At 47.6% G+C, this 21,348-nt stretch overlaps 1 protein-coding gene across 2 annotated transcripts in view; it reads right to left on the reverse strand.

Annotated features, from left to right (window-relative positions):
* The window catches only part of STUM (stum, mechanosensory transduction mediator homolog), a 62,713-nt gene extending 43,326 nt beyond the window's left edge, over positions 1-19,387 (reverse strand). For both annotated transcript variants that reach the window (XM_035281343.3, XM_054248115.2), the window contains exon 1: positions 19,028-19,387. In XM_035281343.3, the coding sequence (XP_035137234.1) occupies positions 19,028-19,229 (202 nt within the window). In that variant the 5' untranslated portion in view covers positions 19,230-19,387. The remainder of the gene's footprint in view (positions 1-19,027) is intronic.
* Between the last annotated feature and the right edge of the window lie 1,961 nt (positions 19,388-21,348).

Genomic DNA, 21,348 nt, shown 5'->3' on the forward strand with positions numbered 1-21,348 from the left:
AGCTGCGCTGCAGGCAGCGTTCTGGTTCCAATTCCCACTCTGGATGGGGCGATGAACCACATTCCCGAAGCTGTCCTGCCAAATTCCTCTGAGCTATTTCAGGGCAAAGAAAAAACGCCTGGGAAGCCCTTGGAGCAGCGCTGATAGGCCCTGAGCAAGACACCCCGCCTACGGTTGACTGCAGCCCCGAACCCGCAGCGGGACTCACAGCCCTCAGCACCCTCGGAATGAGGCCTGCCCCAGCCTCGCTACTCTAAATCAAATCGTTTTCGTTTTCAATAAACGCACTTGACAAATCACAAGTCAGCTGCAGCTGCCGGCCGTCGCCGCAGTCTGCAGACTGGACTGTTCCCTGGCCTTTCCCACTGGTGTGAAGCATGAAGTTGTGCATAGAGAGGCTGGTGGAGTTTTTCTGACATGTGCAAACTCCTGGATGTGCACTTGTCTTAGGCACGCGTGGGATGCGGTGTGCAGGCTCCCGGGCACGCACATGACCTCTCCCTGGCATCTCAGGTTTGGCTTCCAAGACATGGAGATCAGTGCACCGCCACACAGGCAGTCTGGTACCTCCTCCTCAGAGTGTCCCTGCTAGCATTTCAGACAATACATAAATAATAATGTCAACACAATGGCTTTCTAGTAATTCATAATTATTTATGATTCATAATTCTGTATGATTCAAGCCCCTTGACTGTGTTCAGGTGCTCAGTTAGGCAGCGCCTGGTGCCACGTGCCTGACCCGCTCACTAGAGACCCCTGGGCAGAGTCCTCTCAGGCGGACACGCTTGCACTTTTAATGGCTTTTCCTTGTCATTCCTTCTCCAACGCGTGTTTGGCTATCAGAAAATTCTCTGTCTTATTTGTTCAACTTCTCCCTTGATCTCTTTGTACAGCTCATACTCTGGGAAATAAAATGTACTGGCAAGCCCCTACTTGTGAGCCATCACAAATGGCTGGCGTCACTGATTAAAATGACGCTGTTTGGGGCCATTGGGACAATCTACCTCTTCTCCGTAACTCTGCTTTCCCTCAACCACTGGCATTCAGGATGAATATAAAACTATTTCTTATTCAATGTTTTCTTATTTTGTTTAATAGCTAATATTGTTGTGTTTTTACTTTCTGTTATTTTCCACTGCAAATGTACAGCATTTCAGCAGTGTGGTGCAGTAAATGGGATTTTTGAACCAATCTGGTTCCAGAAAAGAGCCCTCAAGCCCCTCACCGCCCCTTGGATAGCTCCAGGATGGACAGTCCTCAAAGGCTTTTTGAAAGCAAGGTTTGGGAAAAGATTTCAGGTCAGTCTGGCCTGGACGGGACCATTGATTAGCAGAGCTGGTACCCCGGACTCACCACCCTACTGGCTTCATCCTAGGAACAGGCTGGTCTCCTTCTCCTCTACCAGATCTACTTCCAAGAAGCCCCTTGTGTCAATGTCAATTGTGTTGTTTATAGATCCAGGTCTCTGTCAAAACATGGATTCTTGGAATCTTATTTGCAGCATTTGCGGGAAGCAGCAACAGTGTTGCTGCCAAATTCCCCACCTACCTTCCCCCCAGCACTGCATATCAACCTCAGCCTTCAATGTGCAAAAATCCCCACAAAATCATGTTTATGGAAATTATATTGCCATGGCAACTGTAAAGGTCTCACAAGTATTTTTAAAATAGCAAATTAACAAAACCTGCTTATAAAAATCTAAAATCTGTTCCTTTATAGGAATTAGTGAACATACAGAGTCCAGCAAATACGAGATGTGTTTTGTGACATGGTGGCAAAAAGTCAGATAAAAGAGCTCTTGATCCTGGATTTTTGGGACAGAGGGTTGAATTAGTGAAAGCAAAGTTTGATTTTTTTCTTAATAGAAAAAAAAAATCACTTGGGATTTATTCTGGAAAAATGACACCAAGACCTTCTGGTACAAGAAAAAAAACTGTGGGTAAAAGACCTGAATTGCTGAAATACTAATTTATTACTATTTTCTCATCACTGATATTATTACCTTCCCCACTTTGAGAGATGATTCCATTTTTAACTCATAGGTTTTTAGCAGTTGCATAAGCTTCTGCTGCTGTGATTTAGCCCAGCTGAATCTCTATTATAAAACCTACTTCTCAGAAGTCTGCACATAAATCACGCAAGGCGGGGGGAAAAATCAGAAGTACCTTACTAGAACCTTTATGCCTTTTACAAACGTAATTGGCATGGCTATCAAAAGAGATTATTTTAAGTGGATGATGCACTAATTTTTGGTATCTTTTGTAAAGACTTAAAACATAATAGGTGTATTTTGATGATTTCTCATAACAAGGAATTGTTGGGGGCTTTAACAATTCAAACAGTGGAGGTTCTTTCTGCGAGTGGAGGAAAACAAATCAAACCATGAAACTGATGATTCCGTTCCTAAGCAGCTGTCATTCTCCAAGGGAAGAGGAACAGAAGAAAGCGTGATGGGGGACAAAAATGCAAAACGATGGGTCCTAGGGACAGGGGAGTACACCGGACTGAGTAGTGATTTGTTTTCAATATCTTCTGTTTATTACAGGAAGAGTAAGGAGGAATCGCTGGTACCACCAGGCACAAACAATAGGCTGGGCAGATGCTGCACCTTTCGAAATGAAGGCTCCAGGTGAAAGAGGGAAATGACATTCCGGGAAGGTGGCGGTGCTTCCAGCCATCTGGGTTTTCTGGGAGGAGAGCAGGCAGAAGGTGGATTCTGCTGCTGGGGAATCCTCTGGGCAGGAGGTGCAGCCCAGAGATCTCTGAGCCAAGCGTGGGCGGGGAGGGGGGAAGACGGGGGTATACAGAACTACCCAGGCAGGAGCTGGGCAGGGAGTCACGCCTAGCACCTTCTCAAGCCTCCACCCCTCCCCACACTGAGGCATCTCCTAGCACCAGAGCCATTTGCAAGCTGGACACCCACACTTTACAGACAGCAGGAAGCTCTGGCTCCATGTACTGGCTGCACCAGAGCTTCTCGGAGGAAGATTGTGTTAGAAACCAACATCGTTAGGAAAACCAGGTGGAAGTGGGTGGGAACGGGGAGTGAGGGTAGGGGAGCAGTAGTAGTGCCAAGGCTGGTGGTTCAGGTCCCCACAATCTAGTCAGGGGTGCTAAAAGCAAACATCTGTGTGTCCCAGCAGGAAGCAAAGGCTCTCACCCCCAGGGTCTTCATGAAGGGATATAGACAGGTCTGGGCAGGATGGGAGGCTGAAATGCTGGTGCCCAGCAGCAGTAGGGGCCGATCCCACCCTTGGGCCTGGGGGACAGGGAGAGGGAAGGTATTGTTGAGTGGAGAGGCTGGGGTAGTGGAAGGAGCTGTGGAATGGAAATTGTGGTCATAGGAAGTTGGAGGGAACGGGAAACCAATACCCGAAACTCTCCCTCCCTTCCTCCGTCCCTACCTGGTGATGCAGGCCATAGAGGTCGGCCTCCTCAGGTCCAAAGCAGGATAGGGAAGAGCAGAGAAAGCATGGGGAAGGGCAGGGGAGTGGGAGCCACCAGTCCACCTGTCAAACCTCCTCCCCTGCTCACCTCTGCAAGGGCAAGACTTCTTATTCATTCAGAACCTGAAAACATGAGATGCATCAGGCTGAGCGCCGCGGCTCCCCATCAACAACACAAACTGGAATGAGGAGCAGGGATTCCAGATCTCAGCCCAGCAGAAGCCATTCTCTCCTGGGGAAAGGGGCACATTTCCCAGCTCATTATCACTCAGCAAGTAGGGCTGGGATTCTATTGGGTGCTGGGTGCCCTGCAGTGGGCTCACCACTAGAGGAAGTCACACAAAAAACGTATAGTCAAAGAGATAAGACTAACCCACATGCTAAGTTGGAAAACTCAAAATTAGAGTGGCAGGCAGACCAGATAATCCAAGGCTAGTAGATGCCTGGTTCTAATGCATAGTCTACCCAGCACCCAACCACCAACCCCAGGCAGTTCTGACTCTTCAGATGCACATTAAGAATCACACTCATTTCCCCGCATGAGTGGTGGCAGTGCCAGTTCCATGATGCTAGGCAGGGACCCCATGAAGATAGAAAACAGTGGAATAGAAACAGGCCTGGGAGACACAGCCACTCACCCACTCCCTTCCCTGAGTCCTCCTTCAAGAAGTGCTTTGCTTGACCTCCAAGCATTTCCTGAGGACTTACATCTTGAAACGGGGTAGATCTAGCTCCTAAGTCCTCAGGGAAACTCACACAGAGAGAGCTAGGGCATCCTGGGGCATGAATTGTACAAGGCTCAGAAGGGAAACTAGAAGGAAAAATAACCACACAGTGGTCCCACCCAAGAGTGGGCCAAGTAATTGGGTATCTCGCCAGACTCAAGACTTCCCTGAGTTTTCTTTCCCTTTAGGCCAAATCAATTCCCAAGCACTGAGGCCCTTGTTCTCAGGATGTGTCAGACTCAGAGTCCAGCCCTGGACAGTCAGACCCAAGACCACCCGAGCCTTTTGGCCAAGCCCGACCTGTGAGCGAGGGTGCATCAGAGCTCCCCACCCTTTCTGCCTTGAGCCTCAGAACCCCAGCTATTTGGGCCTAAGATGGTAATGTTTACTTTTTTCCCTTCTGAGTCAGGCCACAGGGCAATTCCTGGAAGGATTCCACTTGCACGTTCAACCCACATGACCTCTCAGAGCAGCCAAGGCAAAGGGGCAGTTCTCCCACGCCCTCTTGGGCCATTCCCTGGTTGTTGATTTGAGGTGGTTTCTTTGAGGTCCGTAGACAACTCCTGGACTCCACACTGAGAAGACAAAAAGAGGAATGAGGAAGAAAATGAAGACTTCTCCAAAATAGCTCTGCGGTATTGGGATCTACTCCAGCTCTGGCTGAAGCATTCAGATTCCTGATCAGCCCCAAAGGAAGCCTGCAAAGGCAGCCTGTTTAGATCCATGGGCCACTGAAGGAAATCGGGTTGTACACAGTGACCCCAGCCTCCTGGGAAACTCACTGTAACTGAGCTGGGAATCAAGCCTAGGCCGTTGGAGCAGAGGAACACCTCATACTCCCAAACGGCTGCAATAAACTTTTGTGTGCCCTTAGGATTTTAATGGTAAGGGTCTCTGGAAAAATCTCCTTTGGAGGCCTTGCAAATCAATGCCACCTTGTGCCCTGACTTTTTCCTGTTGTCCCCCGATAGCCTCCCACTTACTTATGGCTGGTAGACCGTACAGAAGTGATAGGAGAGGGGACGTCACTGACTTAGAGTAGTTTGGATTTCAGTGCAAACTGAATGAGTGTGTTTGGTTTTTTGCCAAATATTTTAACTTTTTATTTTAAAATAGTTTCAAACTGGCAGGAAAGTTGCAAGAATAATACAAAGAACTCTGGTTTAGCCTTTACCCAGATTCCCAACTTTTAACATTTCACTCCATTTGTCTTGCCATTCTCTCTCTCCCCACATTCATATTTCTTTCTTTCTGAACTATTTGTGAATAAGCTGACAACATCTTGACTCTTTATTTCTTACTAGTCCAGTGTGTTTCCAAGGAACAAAGATACTCTCTTATATATTCATAGCATAGTTAATACTGATACATACATAATACTGATACAATATTTCATCTAATCCGCAATCTGTATTCCAATTTGTGTCAATTATCTCAATAATGTGGTATTATGATTCTTTTTTTCTTCCAGTACAGGATACAATCCAAGATTAGGTTTTGAATGTAGCTGTCATTTCAGACTCCCTTAATATTTTATGACCATGATTCTTTTGAAGAATACAGGCTAGTAGCTGATAGACACCTCGCAATGTGGGTTTGGCTGATGTTTCTCCATTAGCACACCCAGTTTGTGAATCCCTGGCTAGAAGACTACAAAAGCGACATTGTGTTCCTCTCAGAATCACCTCAGGAGGTGCATGATGTCTGTCCCCTGATGATGTTAATTTTTAACAGCTTTATTGAGATACAATTTTATTTTCTTCTTTTCTTTTTTTGAGACGGAGTCATGCTCTGTCTCCAAGGCTGGAGGGCGTGCAGCAGTGCAATCTCAGCTCACTGCAACCTCTTCCTCCCGGGTTCAAGCAATTCTCCTGCCTCAGCCTCCTGAGTAGCTGGGACTACATACATGCACCACCATGCCTGGTTAATTTTTGTATTTTTAATAGAGACGAGGTTTCATCATGTTGGCCAGGCTGGTCTCAAACTCCTGACCTCAAGTGATCTGCACACCTCGGCCTCCCAAAGTGCTGGGATTACAGGTGCGAGCCACCGCACCAGGTCAGAGATATAATTTTCATATCATAAAATTTATTCACTTAATAATTCAGTGGCTTTTAGTGTATTCACAGCTTTATGGAACCATCACCATAATCAATTTTAGAACATTTAGAACATTTTCTTGGCCCCCAAAAGAAACCTCGTACCCATTAGCAGTCATTCCCCATTTCCCCCCAACCTCGTCCCCCACCCCACATACTGTCTGTTTCTATGATTTACCCACTGTGGAAATTTCCCATCAGTTGCATCACACAATGCGTGGCCTTTTGTGACTGGAGTCTTTCCCTAGCACAACCTTTTCAGGGTTCAGATTATGTGAGTTGCGTTCACGCAGTCAAGATGCTGTCTGTTTTCTCCACACTGTGATGTCCCCCGTGTAAGTTAGAAGCATTCCGAGGAGAGACACTTCACAATCATGCAGAGAAATATCCTGCTCCTCATCCAGCATCCCCCTAGGTTTAGATTCGATGGTTATTGACCAAACCAATCTTTACTAACAAGGCTTACTAAGACTGAACCCTCCCACTCCTGTGACGCTCATCAGTGGTTCGCTACACAACTTGAAAGTTCACGGGGTAATTAGAGATGGTGGCCCCGCTCTTCTCAGTAACATCGTAACTGCTCCAACAAGTCCCCACAGACCAGGCCATCTGTCCCAGCAACATCTCTCCTCTGCTCCAGTTCCTCCCCGAGCAGTCGGAGACCAAGGCTCCTCGGAGACACACACGCTGGACAACACGTCTGCCCTCATCCTGCATGAAGCCCTGGGAACTCTGAGCTAGGAAGGCCAAGAAGTGACAGGAAAGCCTGTGTCCCTTGGGGAGGAGTCCACTAGGTTAAAAGAACAAGGACCTGCTCTTGGTTCCACCTTTCCAACCAGCAGTTAATATGCAAACATACGTTCACTTCAGCAAGCACCTACTAGAAAGGTGCTAGTTGCGATTGGATATAGAAGGTAAGTAAAGCACAGTCCCTATTCTCAGGAGATGATTTCACAGAAAAAGATTAAGACAACAACCTAAGAAACAGAATCTCAAGGAGAGCAAGAGGAATGCTGTAAGTGACCTGACCAGTCTGAGGAAGGAAGAGCCCAACTCACTGGCATGGTCAGGAAAGGCTTTTGGAGGAGGGCATTTGAAACGGGTTTTGAAGTCTGGGTAGGAGTTAGACAGTGATGATGGAGGAAGGTGTACCAGGCAGAGGGTATGGCAGAAGCAACGATGCTCACAAATAAAGACTACATAAAGTGAGGGAAAGAATGGGTGAAACTCACTAGACCCTTGTGGGTCCAATGCGGAATGTAAACGGGGTTCCATGGACAATGGGGGCTCCTGAAGAATTTCAGGGGAGGAGAATGCAATGATCAGAGCTGAATTAGAAATGTGCTTAATCTGCTAACAGAGAAAATTGAAATGGGAGCATTATACCACAGCCATTCTGAGATGTGACCCAGGGGACCCATTTCCATCTGATCTGCTGTCGGTGCTCCCTTCTGCAGCTTGGCCTAAGAGTGACACTTCTGAGACCAATGTAACATCCCCAACCAGGGCCAGGACCCATCCGTCCCAGAGAGTGGGGCTCAATCCATCACAAACACATCCCACATTTCAACCTGTGCCACTGGCTCCGTGCTATTCTGTTTTCATTGAGGATGTTTTCTGCTCGGTGACATGCTTCTTTGTCAAACAAAACAAAAAATAAAAGATGACAACCTCCCAAACAGTGTGCCATAGCCTCGAGGCTGCTTGCATCTTGCCAACCTGCAACGCTAATGTGAGCTTTGTCTTCTGAGACACGGATTCCTGCACTGGCAGAACTCAGGGACAGCAACAGCAAAAAGGTTCCTAACAATCGCCCTCCTCAAGAGCACCTGGATTAAGGTGTTCTTGTTGCATTAAGCTTCCAAGATTCTGGAAGAAAAGCGGTCAAGTAGTGAGGTTGGAAGACAAGACTGAGGAAGGAACAAAAGACTACAGAGTTCCTAAAAGCCATCGAATCATAACACTTTGTGTGTTTCTTTGTTTTGTTTTTTGTTTGTTTGTTTTGAGAAAGAGTCTCACTCTGTCGCCCAGGCTGGAGTGCAGTGGCGCGATCTCAGCTCACTGCAACCTCCACCTCCTGGGTTCAAGTGATTCTCCTGCCTCAGCCTCCTGAGTAGCCGGGATTACAGGTGCCCACCATTGCATCCCGCTAATTGTTTTGTATTTTTAGTACAGATGGGGTTTCACCATGTTGGCCAGGCTGGTTTTGAACTCCTGACCTCAAGTGATCCACCTGCCTCGGCCTCCCAAAGTACTAGGATTACAGGCGTGAGCCATCACGCCTGGCCTGAATCATACACTTTGAAAGAGTGGCTTGTGTAGTTTAGAAATATATCTCAATAACTGTTCTGGAGGGGCAAGCGTAGAGCAGTGCGGAGAAGGGTCCTGGTGGCAGGTGTTGACATGGTCACTGACAGGTCATGTGGCTGTGCAGTTGCCCTCTGCAGTCCTCAACAAGTCTTCATGACAGTGGTGTGTTCAGTTAACTGGCTAAACATGAATTAACCTTCCAGGGCAAGCCAGGCACTGTGACAGGCTGGGAGGTCCCAAAGCCGGGGTAACTGATGGTGAGATTGTGGGCCAGAGCCTTGGAAGTGGTAGGAGGCTTCCTTTCTTCCCTTGTCTATAAATTGAAGGGATTGCGGCTGCCCTAAGCTTCCTTGGCCCTAGGAAAATTGAACTATTTTCATTGTTGAAGTTTCAGGACAGGTTCTTTCTCCACAAACAGCAAATTGCTCTTGGCCTCAGGGTCAAAATTCTCAGGCAACAAAGACGAGCTGGACTGAGTGCCCCACTCAACAGGGGGCTCTGGTCATGGCCCCTACATATACCTGGTTCAAGGGCAGCCCTGGCCTCATATCATTTCATCTTTTGAAGAAAAGTGACTTCACCAATGTAATTTATGGTCTGTCATAAAATAAATGTATGGTGAATCCCTATGTCCTGCCTTTCAATTCAAAAAATTTGGTCTCCTTCCCATTGCCTCTGCTTTCCCCTTGGAATGTCACTTCTAGCATGTGCTCAGCCTGGCCAATGAGACCCAGCACCCAGTTCCCATTGGGAACTGAAGACACACCTGCCACCCCGCCCCCGCCCCAGATTATGGGGCTTCAAGTGTGTTATGAACCACCACGTGTTTGCCTCAAGGATATACAGACAGAGATTTTCAAACCCAGACCTAGAAACTAAACTGTGCTCTAATTTTTATAGTAAAATAACTATAGGTAAAGTCTGTGGGACATTTGTGCACACAAACATACAGGTGCACGTGTGCATGCACACACACTCAGTCATCACTTCGATGTCCCCCACAGCCTTTTCCCAAACTGTAAAGTTAGCCTCGGAGACACATCTCTTGCACAGGCCCGGGGTTTGGGGAGTACCGTGGAGAAAGCTTCTGCTTGGTATGTTGCACCAAGCCCTGGAGAATGTGCGCTCTTCCCCTTCAACCCAGCATGTCAGGTGTGGGAGGTTTGGTTGGGTGCCCAGTGGGAATTCCTAGGTCTCAGCTCCGTGTGCTGCATGGAACTGAGATGCTGAAAAAAGGCGGAGGTGCTTGTTGGTCACCCTCTCCATCCCCAGGCGCCACTCTGAGAAATACCCCTAGTGAACAAAGGGGGTTTTGCTAATGATTTTTGTGTGTTGATTTTATATTCTACAACTTAATTGTATTCATGGTCTAATGTGTTCTAACAGTTTTTTGGTGGAACCTGTAAGGTTTTCTAAATACAGGACCATGTCATCAGCAATGACAATCTCGCTTCTTCCTTTCCTATTTGGATGCCTTTTCTTTCCTTCTCTTGCCCAATTGCTCTGGCAAGGACTTCCATTATGTTGAATAGAAGTGGCAAAAGTGGGCATCCTTGTCTTGTTCCAGACCTTAGAGGAAAGGCTTTCAACTTTTCATGCTGAGTATAATGTTAGCTGAGGGCTTCTCATATATGGCCTTTATTGTATTGAGGTATGACCTTCCTATACCTAATTTGATGAGAGTTTTTATCATGAAAGAATGTTGAATTTTGTCAAATGCTTTTTCTGCATCTAGTGGGATGATCCCATGGTTTTTGTCCTTCATTCTGTTAATGTGATGTGTCACATTTGATTTGCACATGTGGAACCGTTCTTGCACCCTAGGGATAAATCTTAATCATGGTGGATGATCTTTTGAATGCATTGTAGAATTTGGCTCACCAGAATTTTGTTGAGGATTTTTGCATCTATATTCATCAGGGATATGGGCCTATAATTTTCTCTTCTTGGACACGTCAGGATGGCTTTTATTAAAAAGATGAAAAATGACAAGTTTAGTGAGGATGTGAAGAAAAGGGAAACCCTTGTACACTATTGGTGAGAATTCAAATTATAGAATCTTTATGGAAAACAGTATGAAAGTGCCTCAAAAAGCTAAAAATAGAGTGACCATATGACCCACAATCCTACTTCTGGGTATTTACCCAAAAAATTTGAAATATGTTTGTCTAAAAAATGTCTGCATCTCATGGTTACTGTAGCACTATTCAAAATCGCTAAGTTATGCAATCAACCTAAGTGTCCAGCAGATGAATGGTTATGGAAAAGGGAGTGTATATGCACAATAGAGTAGATTCAGCCTTAAAAAAGGAAGGCTTGTCATCTGCAACAATATGAATGGAATTGCAAAACATTATGCTAAGTGAAATAAGTCAGCCACAGAAAGGCAAATACTGCATATTCTCACTTACATGTGGAATTGAAAAGAATCGAACTCATAGAAGCAGAGGGTAGGATGGTAGCCAGGGACTGAGGTGAGCGAAGGAAATGGAGAGATGATGGTCAAAAGGTACAAAATCTCAGGAGAAGTATAACTTTTTTCCTTTCTTAAGTTCTGTTGCACGGTGTGGTAAATATAGCTAATAATAGAGTATCGTATATTTGAAAGTTGCTAAGGGAGTAAATTTCAAATGTTCTCACCACAAAAAGTGTTCAGTATTTGAGATGACGGATACATTAACTAGCTAGATGTAATTATTTTACATTGTATTGTTAAATTATAGCATCACTTTTTACCCCAGAAATTTAGATAATTAAAAATTGCCAATTTACACTTTAAAAGTGCAAAGGGGATTTTGCTAATATTAATTGATAACAATAACCTTTTCTGACCATGGAGTGCTTTACAGTTACCATAATGACTTTGTGAGATGCCCAAACAGAGATCATTATTTTCATTTTACAAGTGAGAAAACTGAGACTCAGAGAGGCTAAGCGACCTGCTAAGGTTCCATGCTACTAAGGAGCCAGAATTAGGTCTGAAGCCTCCTGGCCTCTGGTTCACCTCCCTTTTCATGCTCTGTGGCATCAAGAACCTAATGTTGAACTGGAAACGGCACTTAATTTAGACTGTCCAGTCATTCTGTTCAGCCTGTTGCTTATCTCCCAGATGGCCAAGTTTGCCAGGAAAGCATTGCCTCGCCACTGCAGTCTGGATGAGATGGGCCCCAGTGGCCCTTCCTTTCCTCCATTAAAGCACACACTACTGTCTGCATTCATTAGCGTCTGCCTTCCCATTAGACTGTCAGCTCCTTGAGGGCAGGGACCGCATCTTCTTGGACTTTGTGCCTCAGCTCTGACCTGGCACACAGTGGGAGCATGTTAAGAGGAAAATGTTGCTGAAGGCACTCAGAGGTAAGCCCTCCTCTGCCTGGCAAGCTATCTACACCACACACTTTCTCTGTATCATCTGTTAACTGACCACTTCCTCTCCCATGGCAGCCAGGTCCCTTGCCATTTCCCAGAAAGAACGTGGATGCTGTTAACACAGCCACTTGAAATGACCCTTGAAACGGGACAGGTCCAAATTGAGATACGCTATAAGTGTGAAATACACATTAGATTTGAAAACTTAGTACACAAAAAGGAAAATATATCTTATGAATAATGTAGATACTGATTATAGGTTGATAATATTTTGAATATACTGGGTTAAATGCAACATATTATTAAGGTTAGCTTTATCTATTCCTTTTTACTTTTTATAATGTACTAGAAAATTTTTAAATTCTATATGTGACTCCTATTTCCGTTGGAAAGTTCTGGCTTAGGTCCTCACAGGTCATAATAAGGACTCGAACTTTTACTCTGAGTGATATGTGAGCCATTAGAAGGTTCTAAGCTCAAAAGTGACACAATGTGACTCACTTGTGTTTAGAAAGTCTGGTTTCCATGTTGTGGACAGACTGTAAGGGATTTGAGTGTAACAAGCGCACCATGTAGGAAGCTACTGCGGTGACACAGGAGAAGGCGGAGGCTTGGACCCGAGAGTGGTAAGAGGTGGTTAGATACTGATCAGGCTTGGAAAGCAGACCAAGAGGACTTCCTGACAGATTGGGAACAGGGTGTTAAAAAAAAAAAAAAAAAAAAGGAGTCAAGTTTGTCTCAGGTTTTGGCTGGGGCCACCGGCAGTCCACCATTTGCTGAGCTGGGGAAAGAGGAGGGAGAAGTAGGTTTGAGGAAGAAGACCAGGAGTTTGGTTTTGGATATGTTATGTCTAGGATGCCTTTTGGTTTCCAAGTGGAAACACTGAGAAGGCAGTTGGATATATGACTCTGGAGTTCAGGGCAGAGGCCTGAGCTGACAATCTAAACTGGGGCGTCATCATCAGAAAAAGGCAGTTGAAAGCAGAGACTGGGCAAGATCCCCGAGGGAGTGAATACAGGCAGAAAGAGAAGACCAAGTGCACTGGGGAGCGCTGCAGTTTAGAGGCTGCCACAGGAGCAAAGGAAGCAGAGAAGGAGCCTGGAGGTAAAAAGAAAACTAGGAGGGAGTGGTGCTTCAGAAGCCAAGTAAGGAAAGCATTTCAGGAGGAGGGAGTGAGCCACTGTGGCCGCGCTGCTGATAGATGGGTCCAGGAAGAGGAAGACACTGGATTTAGCAACCCGGAGATGACCGGTGACCCTGACAAGTGCAGTGTGAGTGAGTGACAGAGGCAGAAACATGATTCAAGTGAGTTCACAAGAAAACGAGAGAGGCGGGATTGGAGACAACAAATACAGACAGCTCTTTCAGGAAATTTTGCTGTAAAAGGGATAAAAGGAACGGGCACAGGTCAAAGGGGATATTAGATCAGGAGAGGCTGTTTTTAAAAGATGAAGGCAATTTCAGCATGGATGCGTGTTGCTGAGAATGAGCCAGTAGACAGAAAAATTGATGATGCCAGAAAGACTGGGAATTCTCATGTTTTCCCAATCTCCAAAGAGCATGCTTATGTGGCTTTTTCATGTTTTATCAACTTTAGACATCACCTATCCACTTTCTGCTGTAATACATACAAGCCAGCTTGTTTATATCACTCTGCATCGCCCTTGTACTCTTGTTCCCACATTATTCCAGCAGATCACTATCACCTCATTGTGCCAACATGTCACTATCTCAGTTCATCTAATGGTCACTTTTTATTTCTTGGTCTATTAACTACAGACAGTATCTCTTGACTCCCCATTTTCTATGATGAGGGTATTCATGCCTCTACCCTACCATCTGCTTGTTAGTCGACTTTGCATATGTCATGCTGGGACAATAACAAGATCAACAATCACAAAATCTCAGCAGCTCAGACTCGTTCCTTGTTCATATGCTATGCCATAGGCTTCTTCTGATGTACTGTTTATTCTGAGAACTAGTTGAAGGACATCCCCCATCTGAGACCTGCCACTTTCATGAGAGAGGAAAAAGAACAATGGCAGAACCTCACACCGCCTCTTAACATGTCTGTTCAGCTTGGCATATGTCACTTCCACTCACATTCAATTGGCCAAAGTGAGTCATGTGGCCAAACCGGATATCAGTGGGCAGGGGAGGAAGATTCTCCTACAAGGGCAGACCAGCCATATGGCATCAGGTAGGGATGTGAAATCCTCTTTCAGAAAGAACAGTGAATAATCGGGAGCAATAATTCAATCTATCACTGTTCCTCTTCTCTCTTCTTTTCCTCTCCAACTTCTTTTATGTTGTCAAGCCAGAAACTCTTTACATACTCCTTTAGAGCTACTCTTAAGTAGTCTTCAGTGCCTCGCTGTTGATTTTAGAAGCTGAAAGCCACTAAGCAGCACTTCCATTATTATGACTAAACAAATATTCTTCACCGCAGAGCCAAAGAGCCCGCATCATGCACCACTGTTCCAACGGCAGACCCTGTGTGCTTAGAGCCTTTCTTACATTCCACCACATGCTCAAAATCAGGCCACCTTTTTGGACAGCTTCATGTTTAGGCTATCTCTTTTATAAGAAACGTGTTGTTTTTCCCAGAAGTTTCCAATTATGTTTCTTTTTTCTTATTGATAGAAGAAACATTTGCCTTCTACATCATATCCCCCATATCCTCCAAATTCCTTCCCTCTTCATTTATTGTTTAGACTCTGTTTTCTTTTGGAGCCTGACGACCTTCTGACCTGACGGGACAAGCTGCTTCATTTTTGGATCTTAATGCTTTGCATGGCTCTTTGTCTGTACTGCAATCACTAATTGCCTTCTGTTTCATTCGCGTGGTTTTTTGGCTTGCTTTCTGCTTTTCATTCCAACCTTATTTATTTATTTTTTTTATTTTGCAGTGTCCCAATAATACTGTCAACTCTGTGGAATGTCCTTCGCCCATGTCACCTTCAGAGACCTCTTTCCTTCCACTCTAATGAAAAGTGATTACTCTCTTGTCCTGCTGAACGATTTCATCCTGGGGTTGCTTTTCGTGGCTACTCTGTAGAGGATCCATTGTTTCCTGAATCTCAAATCTCCTTTCTCGGTTTACTCCCTTACTTTGTTGAAAAACATCTTCAGCAACTACCTTCAAAAGATTTAGTGGGATGTAAACATCCTTGGTCCTTGCATCCACAGAGCTACTTCGCTTTTATATTGAATAAAGGCACGGGACCAGATGATCTCTAATGCCTATTCCAGGAGTATAATTCTAGTCTATACGTATTCGTGGACAGCGTACTCTTTCAAAAAAGACATTTAAGATGGTTGCTGCTCCCAAGGAATTTAAGATCTACTTAGATAGTCAAAGAATAAAGTCTCAAAACAGCAACAAAAAAATCTATGATACAGAAGAAGCCAGGAGGTAGGACATGATTAATCATCTGTTCGAGTCTTGGGCCTCGAGTAAAGAGAGAGAGAAGAAGCTGAGCCAGCCTGTGGTGCTCTAACTGGGGAAACAAGACTTTAGCAGCATCAAAGAGTAGGCAGTGTGTTAGGGATAGATTGTCCCTATCAGACGTCCTGAGCCCACAGGAGTGGCTAAAGGTCAATGGAGGCCCTCCTCCATTCAACTTTACCTGTCACTGAGATACCAACATTTTTGTTTCACCAAATCAAGATATAATTTTTAAATATAAAAGTATAATGATACCCCGAACACTAGACAAACTCTCTGGCCATTTGGGGGCATAACAATGAACTTTCATTACATGTATGAATAATTGTGTATATACTTATAAATGCCCTACTTGCTGGAACACAAAGGGTGGTCTTTATTAGAGTTTCACTGAATAGTAGGTACCAAGGGTGGTCTTTATTAGTAGAGTTTCACCAAATGGGACTCGAGGTGACTCTCTTTACTAATGTCCATTTGTAAAAATTGTTTTTCATCGTTTCAGTGAGGAGTCAGAGTGATTGCAAGTCACTTCTCCTCTCCAGCCACTCCCCAGAAGAGGGCACATCCCGCTCACGATATGAGTGTTATCCTGCGAGCACTGTTGCTTGGGTGGAGAAGGCGCTGGGGAATTTTAAGGATGCGGCTTCTTCACGGCAGGTCCTGCCAACTGGATGGACCTGAGGCACCTACATCAGAGAGGAAAAAATAAAAAACAGCCTTCATTCAGCAAGGACTGCCCTCTCATCCAATCTGCAATCAAGAAGAGGATTTGCAGGGAAGGAAGTTTCCAGAAAAAAAGAGATCTTTGGGCCAGTGGTCTGAGCAGTTTCCAGAGTGGGAGTATAGTGTGGATGGCAAGTGCTTAGGCCACGTGATAGATTTTCTCAGCAAGGTCTAACCTAACACTGCTCCCTCCGGGAGGCTTTCTCTGACTGCCCCCCTTCCCTCACCCCCAGGAAGAATCAACTGCTGCAACACTCTGTTCCTGCTGCCATCTGAGCACTTATCAAATTCAGACAAATTTGGTGTCAATTTTCCTCAACAGTCTATGACATCCTGACTGATTTATTCATCATCACAACCCCAGTCAGTGCCTGGCTTGTGGTAGGTGCCTGTGTCGGTCAAATGAATGAGTGAATTGAAAGAAGCTGCATTTCATCAAATGAATATTCAGTTGTCCCAGGAGCTTCAGATAAGCCAGGAGGCCTTGGAGAAGTGGATGTGGGCCAAGCAGGGGATTTCCAAGAGCCAGGGCCATTTAACCCACTCCTAGAGAAGGGGGCAATAAAACCACCTGCAAGGTTGGCCTGAGCTGTTTAATTGCCTGGAACTCCACTTCGGGTGGAGAGGGGAGCAGAGAGCCTTTGCTCCTGAGTGGTCCAGAGGGCAGTACTGCTCCAGCTGCAGCAACCCCCACCCAGAGATGAGAGCAGTGCTCAGCTCTGCAGAAGAGCAAGACCGACCCACCATCCTCGGAGAGCTTCCTATGCACCAGACACTGGGCTTTACGTAATCATGTTTCGTCGTCTCAGCAACACCAAGAGATAGGTGTGCCTGACTTACAGATGAGAACCACTACCAAGAATCAAGAATCCCTCATTCTGTGTGGAGAGGAGCGGGAGCCTGTTCACTCAGTAAACTGTACAATAGCAATCAAAGCAAAATGGAAAAAAAAGAAGCCAGGATTATGTCACTGAAAATTCAGAAATCTGTGCACCTAGAGCTCACCTGTTACATTACTTTTGTAGTTTGCATATCTTCCCTTTATTTTCTCCTGGTTTCTTATAATGATTTCTTTGGTTGTTTTACAAAAATCCCATAGGATTCTGATCTCACAAAGGGAAAAGCTGGATCCCTAGGGCAAGGAGCCAGGGGGTCAGCAGAAGGGACGCCATGCAGCCGATGCTGTCAGTGCAGGAGGGCCAAGGCTGGGAAAGGCACCTAGTGAGGGGAGACCCAGGAGAGCACACACAGGTGCATGGGTGGGCAGCTGCTGTCTCCTGGGGCTAGTCTCCCACCAGGTGGTTTCCTCGTGCAGCAGTGACTTGGTGCAGCCCCTCTCACCTGGCACCAATGCATTTGTTTCCTCAAAAGACCATAGGGTGGCATTTACCTCACCATTAAAAAAAGAAAAAAGTGACGCAAGATGCATGCATGCCGGCTCAGGAGGATCTTCACAGCCGCCAGTGGGAGGGGCAGGCAGTCTCTTTTTACTCCAGCAGGTGGGAATCTCTGATAAAACTAAATTAACATCAGCTTGCCTCCTGGCAGTGTCTAAATGTGCAAAGAGAGTTGATCTGATGACACCAACCGGGGGCACAGGCAGCTGGAAGCATCCCAGAAGAAAGAAGCCCAACTAAAGACCACCTAACTTACTGCTCAGATAGGCTGCGGCCCGCAGCAGCCCCTTGGGGTAGAAAGACAAGCAAACTCGAAGAGGAAAGTGAACGGGTCCTGCGTGGGTGGCCGTGGCCTTGGCTATCACCGCAGCAGAAGCCTCTGCTGAGCAGGCTAAGAGCAAGGAGACCGTGAGAAAGGCCAAAGTCAAACTGAAAACCCCTTCCAGCTGGCCTCTGCTCTTGGACACTGGGAGCCATACGTTGGCAACTGGCTCGCGGACAGGAACAGGCTTTCTCCCGGAGAGGGCAAGGGGGCGCCTGCCTCTTCGGCCGAGCACGGAAGAGGGGGGCACTTCCCAGCACGCAGGAGCAGCCGGTGCCAATCTGGAGAAGGGGAGGGGCGTGCAGGCAGCGACCTGGGGGTGGAGTTAGGGGAGGGAGGGTCAGGAAAACTTCTGATTCCCTACCTCCACCCACTCTCCCGCACCATCTCTGTAAGGGGCCTCTGCTTTAAAATGTGGGACATCGATCCCACCAGAACCCCCGCCGGCTGCCAGAGTCCGGCACCGAATTACAGGAAGGGATCTGAGGGGGCTATGGGTTCATCTCTGGCCAGATGCAGTCCAAACCCACATGCATCCAAACTAATGAAATCATCCCCCATCCCCCTGGCGCCCTGCGGGGTGCTGGAGGAAGTGCAGGCACCCCTGAAGGAGGCGGAGGAGACTCTGGCTACAGTTCTTGTCCCCACACGGTCCACACCCAGCGAACCAGAGGGGGCTGCAGGTGTCTCTAGCCCAGCTTGTCCCCTCTTTCCCCGGCACATCTGACTTCGACGCCCGGGAGTTTGATCCCCGCCACCGAGGCCCTAAAGCTCCTTCTTCCCCGACCCATTCCTCTAGGAGAAATGGGCTCACCGACCGATGCGCGCAACAGAAAGAAGGCGCAGAAATCGGGGCGCCCGGACGGGAGCCCTACTGCGGAGCCAGGAGGGCCATCCCCGCCGCCGCCCCGGGCTCTAACATTGGCCGCAAAGTTTTGCCTCTTTGGGGCCCCGCCACTACGCCTGCTGGTCGGAGCCCCCAGCGCAGCTCCTTCCCTCCGAGATGCCCGCTCCACGCGCTTCTGCCACCTGCCAGGGGACGCCGGGAGCGGCCGGGCGCGCGTGGTCGCAGCACTTGGAGCGCGCGGCACCGCCAGGAGGTCTCCGGCCGCGCCCGTCCCTCCCCCCACGCCCTCCTTCCGCGGGACCCGGGTCGCGGGGGTCCCGGGGCTCGCGGCCGCAGCGTCTTACCCAGTCCTGGCACGAAAGTGTTGAGGAAGAGGCAGATGACGGCCACGGGGAAGGGCATGTAGGGGATGGCGGCTCGCAGGGGGCCCTTCTTTTCGCGGACCTGCACCACCACCCCACTGGATGAGGACGCTCCCCGGGGGTCTGCCGCCGCCACCGCTGCGGCCGCCGCCGCCGTCTCGGCGTCTTTGTGCGAGGGTTCCATGGCGGGGCGCGCTCTCCGGCTGCCGAGCAGCGCGGCAGGGGCTGGCGCCCAGGGCACAGGAGCAGGCGACGGCCGGCTGCAGGCTTCGGGCTCCCGGCTCCGCGCCGAGCTCAAGCGGCCGCCGTGCTCCTTGCGCCGCGCTGCTCGCGGAGACTCCCGCCCTCCGGCGTCCCCACACGCCCGGCGGAGGGGCGGGGAGGGCGGCGCGACACCGGGTGACAGCACTCCGACGCCCCTCCTCGCCGGGCCCCTTCCCCGCCCCCGCCCCCCCAGCTGAAACCACCACTCACAAGGAATGGAAAATCAGGGCGAGGGAAGGCAGTAGAAGAGGACAGCAAAGGGAGCTGGTTGCCCAAGTGCTGGAAAGGGTGGACACACCTCGCCGTCCCAGACAGGTGAACTGGGAACCTCGACCACGAAGCCCTGCAACTGGGTGTGTGTGCTCGGCTGATGCCGTCGGAAAAGCCTCGAGGCTGAGTACCCTAATCTAGAGCATGCCTCTGGCCGGGGAGATGGGGACTGGGGACCGCGCGGCGCCTGACACCTAGTCAGCCTTCAGTGCATTGTGATTTAAATGATTTTGTTTGGAGCGAGCGCAGTGGCACTCGCCTGTACTCCCAGCACTTTGGGAGGCCAAGGTGGGAGAATTGCTTGTGCCCACGAATTCGAAACTAGCCTGGCTAATGTAGCGAGACCCCCATCTCTATTTTGTAAAATAATAATAATATTAATAATAAATGAGTGAATGTGTTTCGATTATCAGAGAAAAAGCAATCTTGGGATCGGATCGATAATGGGGGAAACAGATTTTCAAACACCATGCCAGGTCTCCAAAAGACTGGTTAAAAATGGGACACTTCCCCACACACACACGGGCGCGCGCGAACACACACACACACACACACATGCTCACCAAAAGCAGAAAGAAAGGCGCCTGTTGCCGGCATGTTGGGAAGCATTCACCATCCCCTGAACTATGCTGGAGGAAACCTGGACTTTTTTGAGGCCGACGTGGTGGCCAAAGAGCCAGTGAGGGCCCGGCCACGCTGGCTCATGCCTGTAATCCCAGCACTTTGGGAGGCCGAGGCGGTCGGATCACCTGAGGTCGGGAGTTCGAGACCAGGCTGACCAACATGGAGAAACCCCCATCTACTAATAATACAAAAATTAGCTGGGCGTGGTGGCGCATGCCTGTAATCCCAGCTACTCGGGAGACTGAGGCAGAGAATCACTTTAACTCGAGAGGCGGAGGTTGCGGTGAGCAGAGATCTCACCATGACACTCCAGCCCGGGCAACAAGACTGAAACTCCGTCTCAAAAAAAAAAAAAAAGCCCGTGAAGACACAGCGCCGTCTGGCGTTAATAATGGGGCAGTTGGTAGAAGCAACAGCCAGCAGCTTGAGGTCCTGTATTGAATTCGATTTACTGAATAAGGCTGCCTTTGCCTTGGCACCTGGAAAAAGTAAATGGATGAAAGTTACCACCTCTAACGTTGGGGAGGGGTTCAAGGCCTCGAAATTATCCAGACAGTCAGCAAATCGTCTGAATTGGAAAGGTGCAATATTCTTTCTTCAGGAATAATAGTGATTGACTCTATTATTATGAACGATTCAGGGTCTCAGAAGGAGGCTAAAAGAATATGGGTTCTTGTATAAGTCTCTGAATAAAGTAATTTTAAAAGCAAATGGACAGGGATTGGTGATGATACTGGTGGACACACACATGCATGTGTACACATACACACACGAGCCACTAGCTTAGGTTTGGCAGTCAGAAGAACAAGACTAGAAGTTTTAGTCTTTATTCAGCCACTAATTACCCATATGGCTTAGAAGAACTTGCTTATTATCCTTTTCTGGCGTGGAGTTACTGTGTGTGTGAAAATCAAAGCAAGATTCCATTTAATTCACACTTATTGAAGGCCTACTGAGACTCAGATAGCTAGTGTGGGGGAGGCTTCCGGAGGTGTCCCAAAGGAGGCAGTACTCAAGCAGACTTGAGAATGACCACGGTTAAATAGTTGCAGATTTGTGTTATTTTCAACAAAGGTATTTATCCAAGCACTCTCTGCCAGGCATCATTCTAAACAATTTACACATTTTAACTCTTAATCCTTACC

The sequence above is a fragment of the Callithrix jacchus genome, chromosome 19, assembly GCF_049354715.1.
Source record: "Callithrix jacchus isolate 240 chromosome 19, calJac240_pri, whole genome shotgun sequence".
Classification (NCBI taxonomy): Eukaryota; Metazoa; Chordata; class Mammalia; order Primates; family Cebidae; genus Callithrix; species Callithrix jacchus.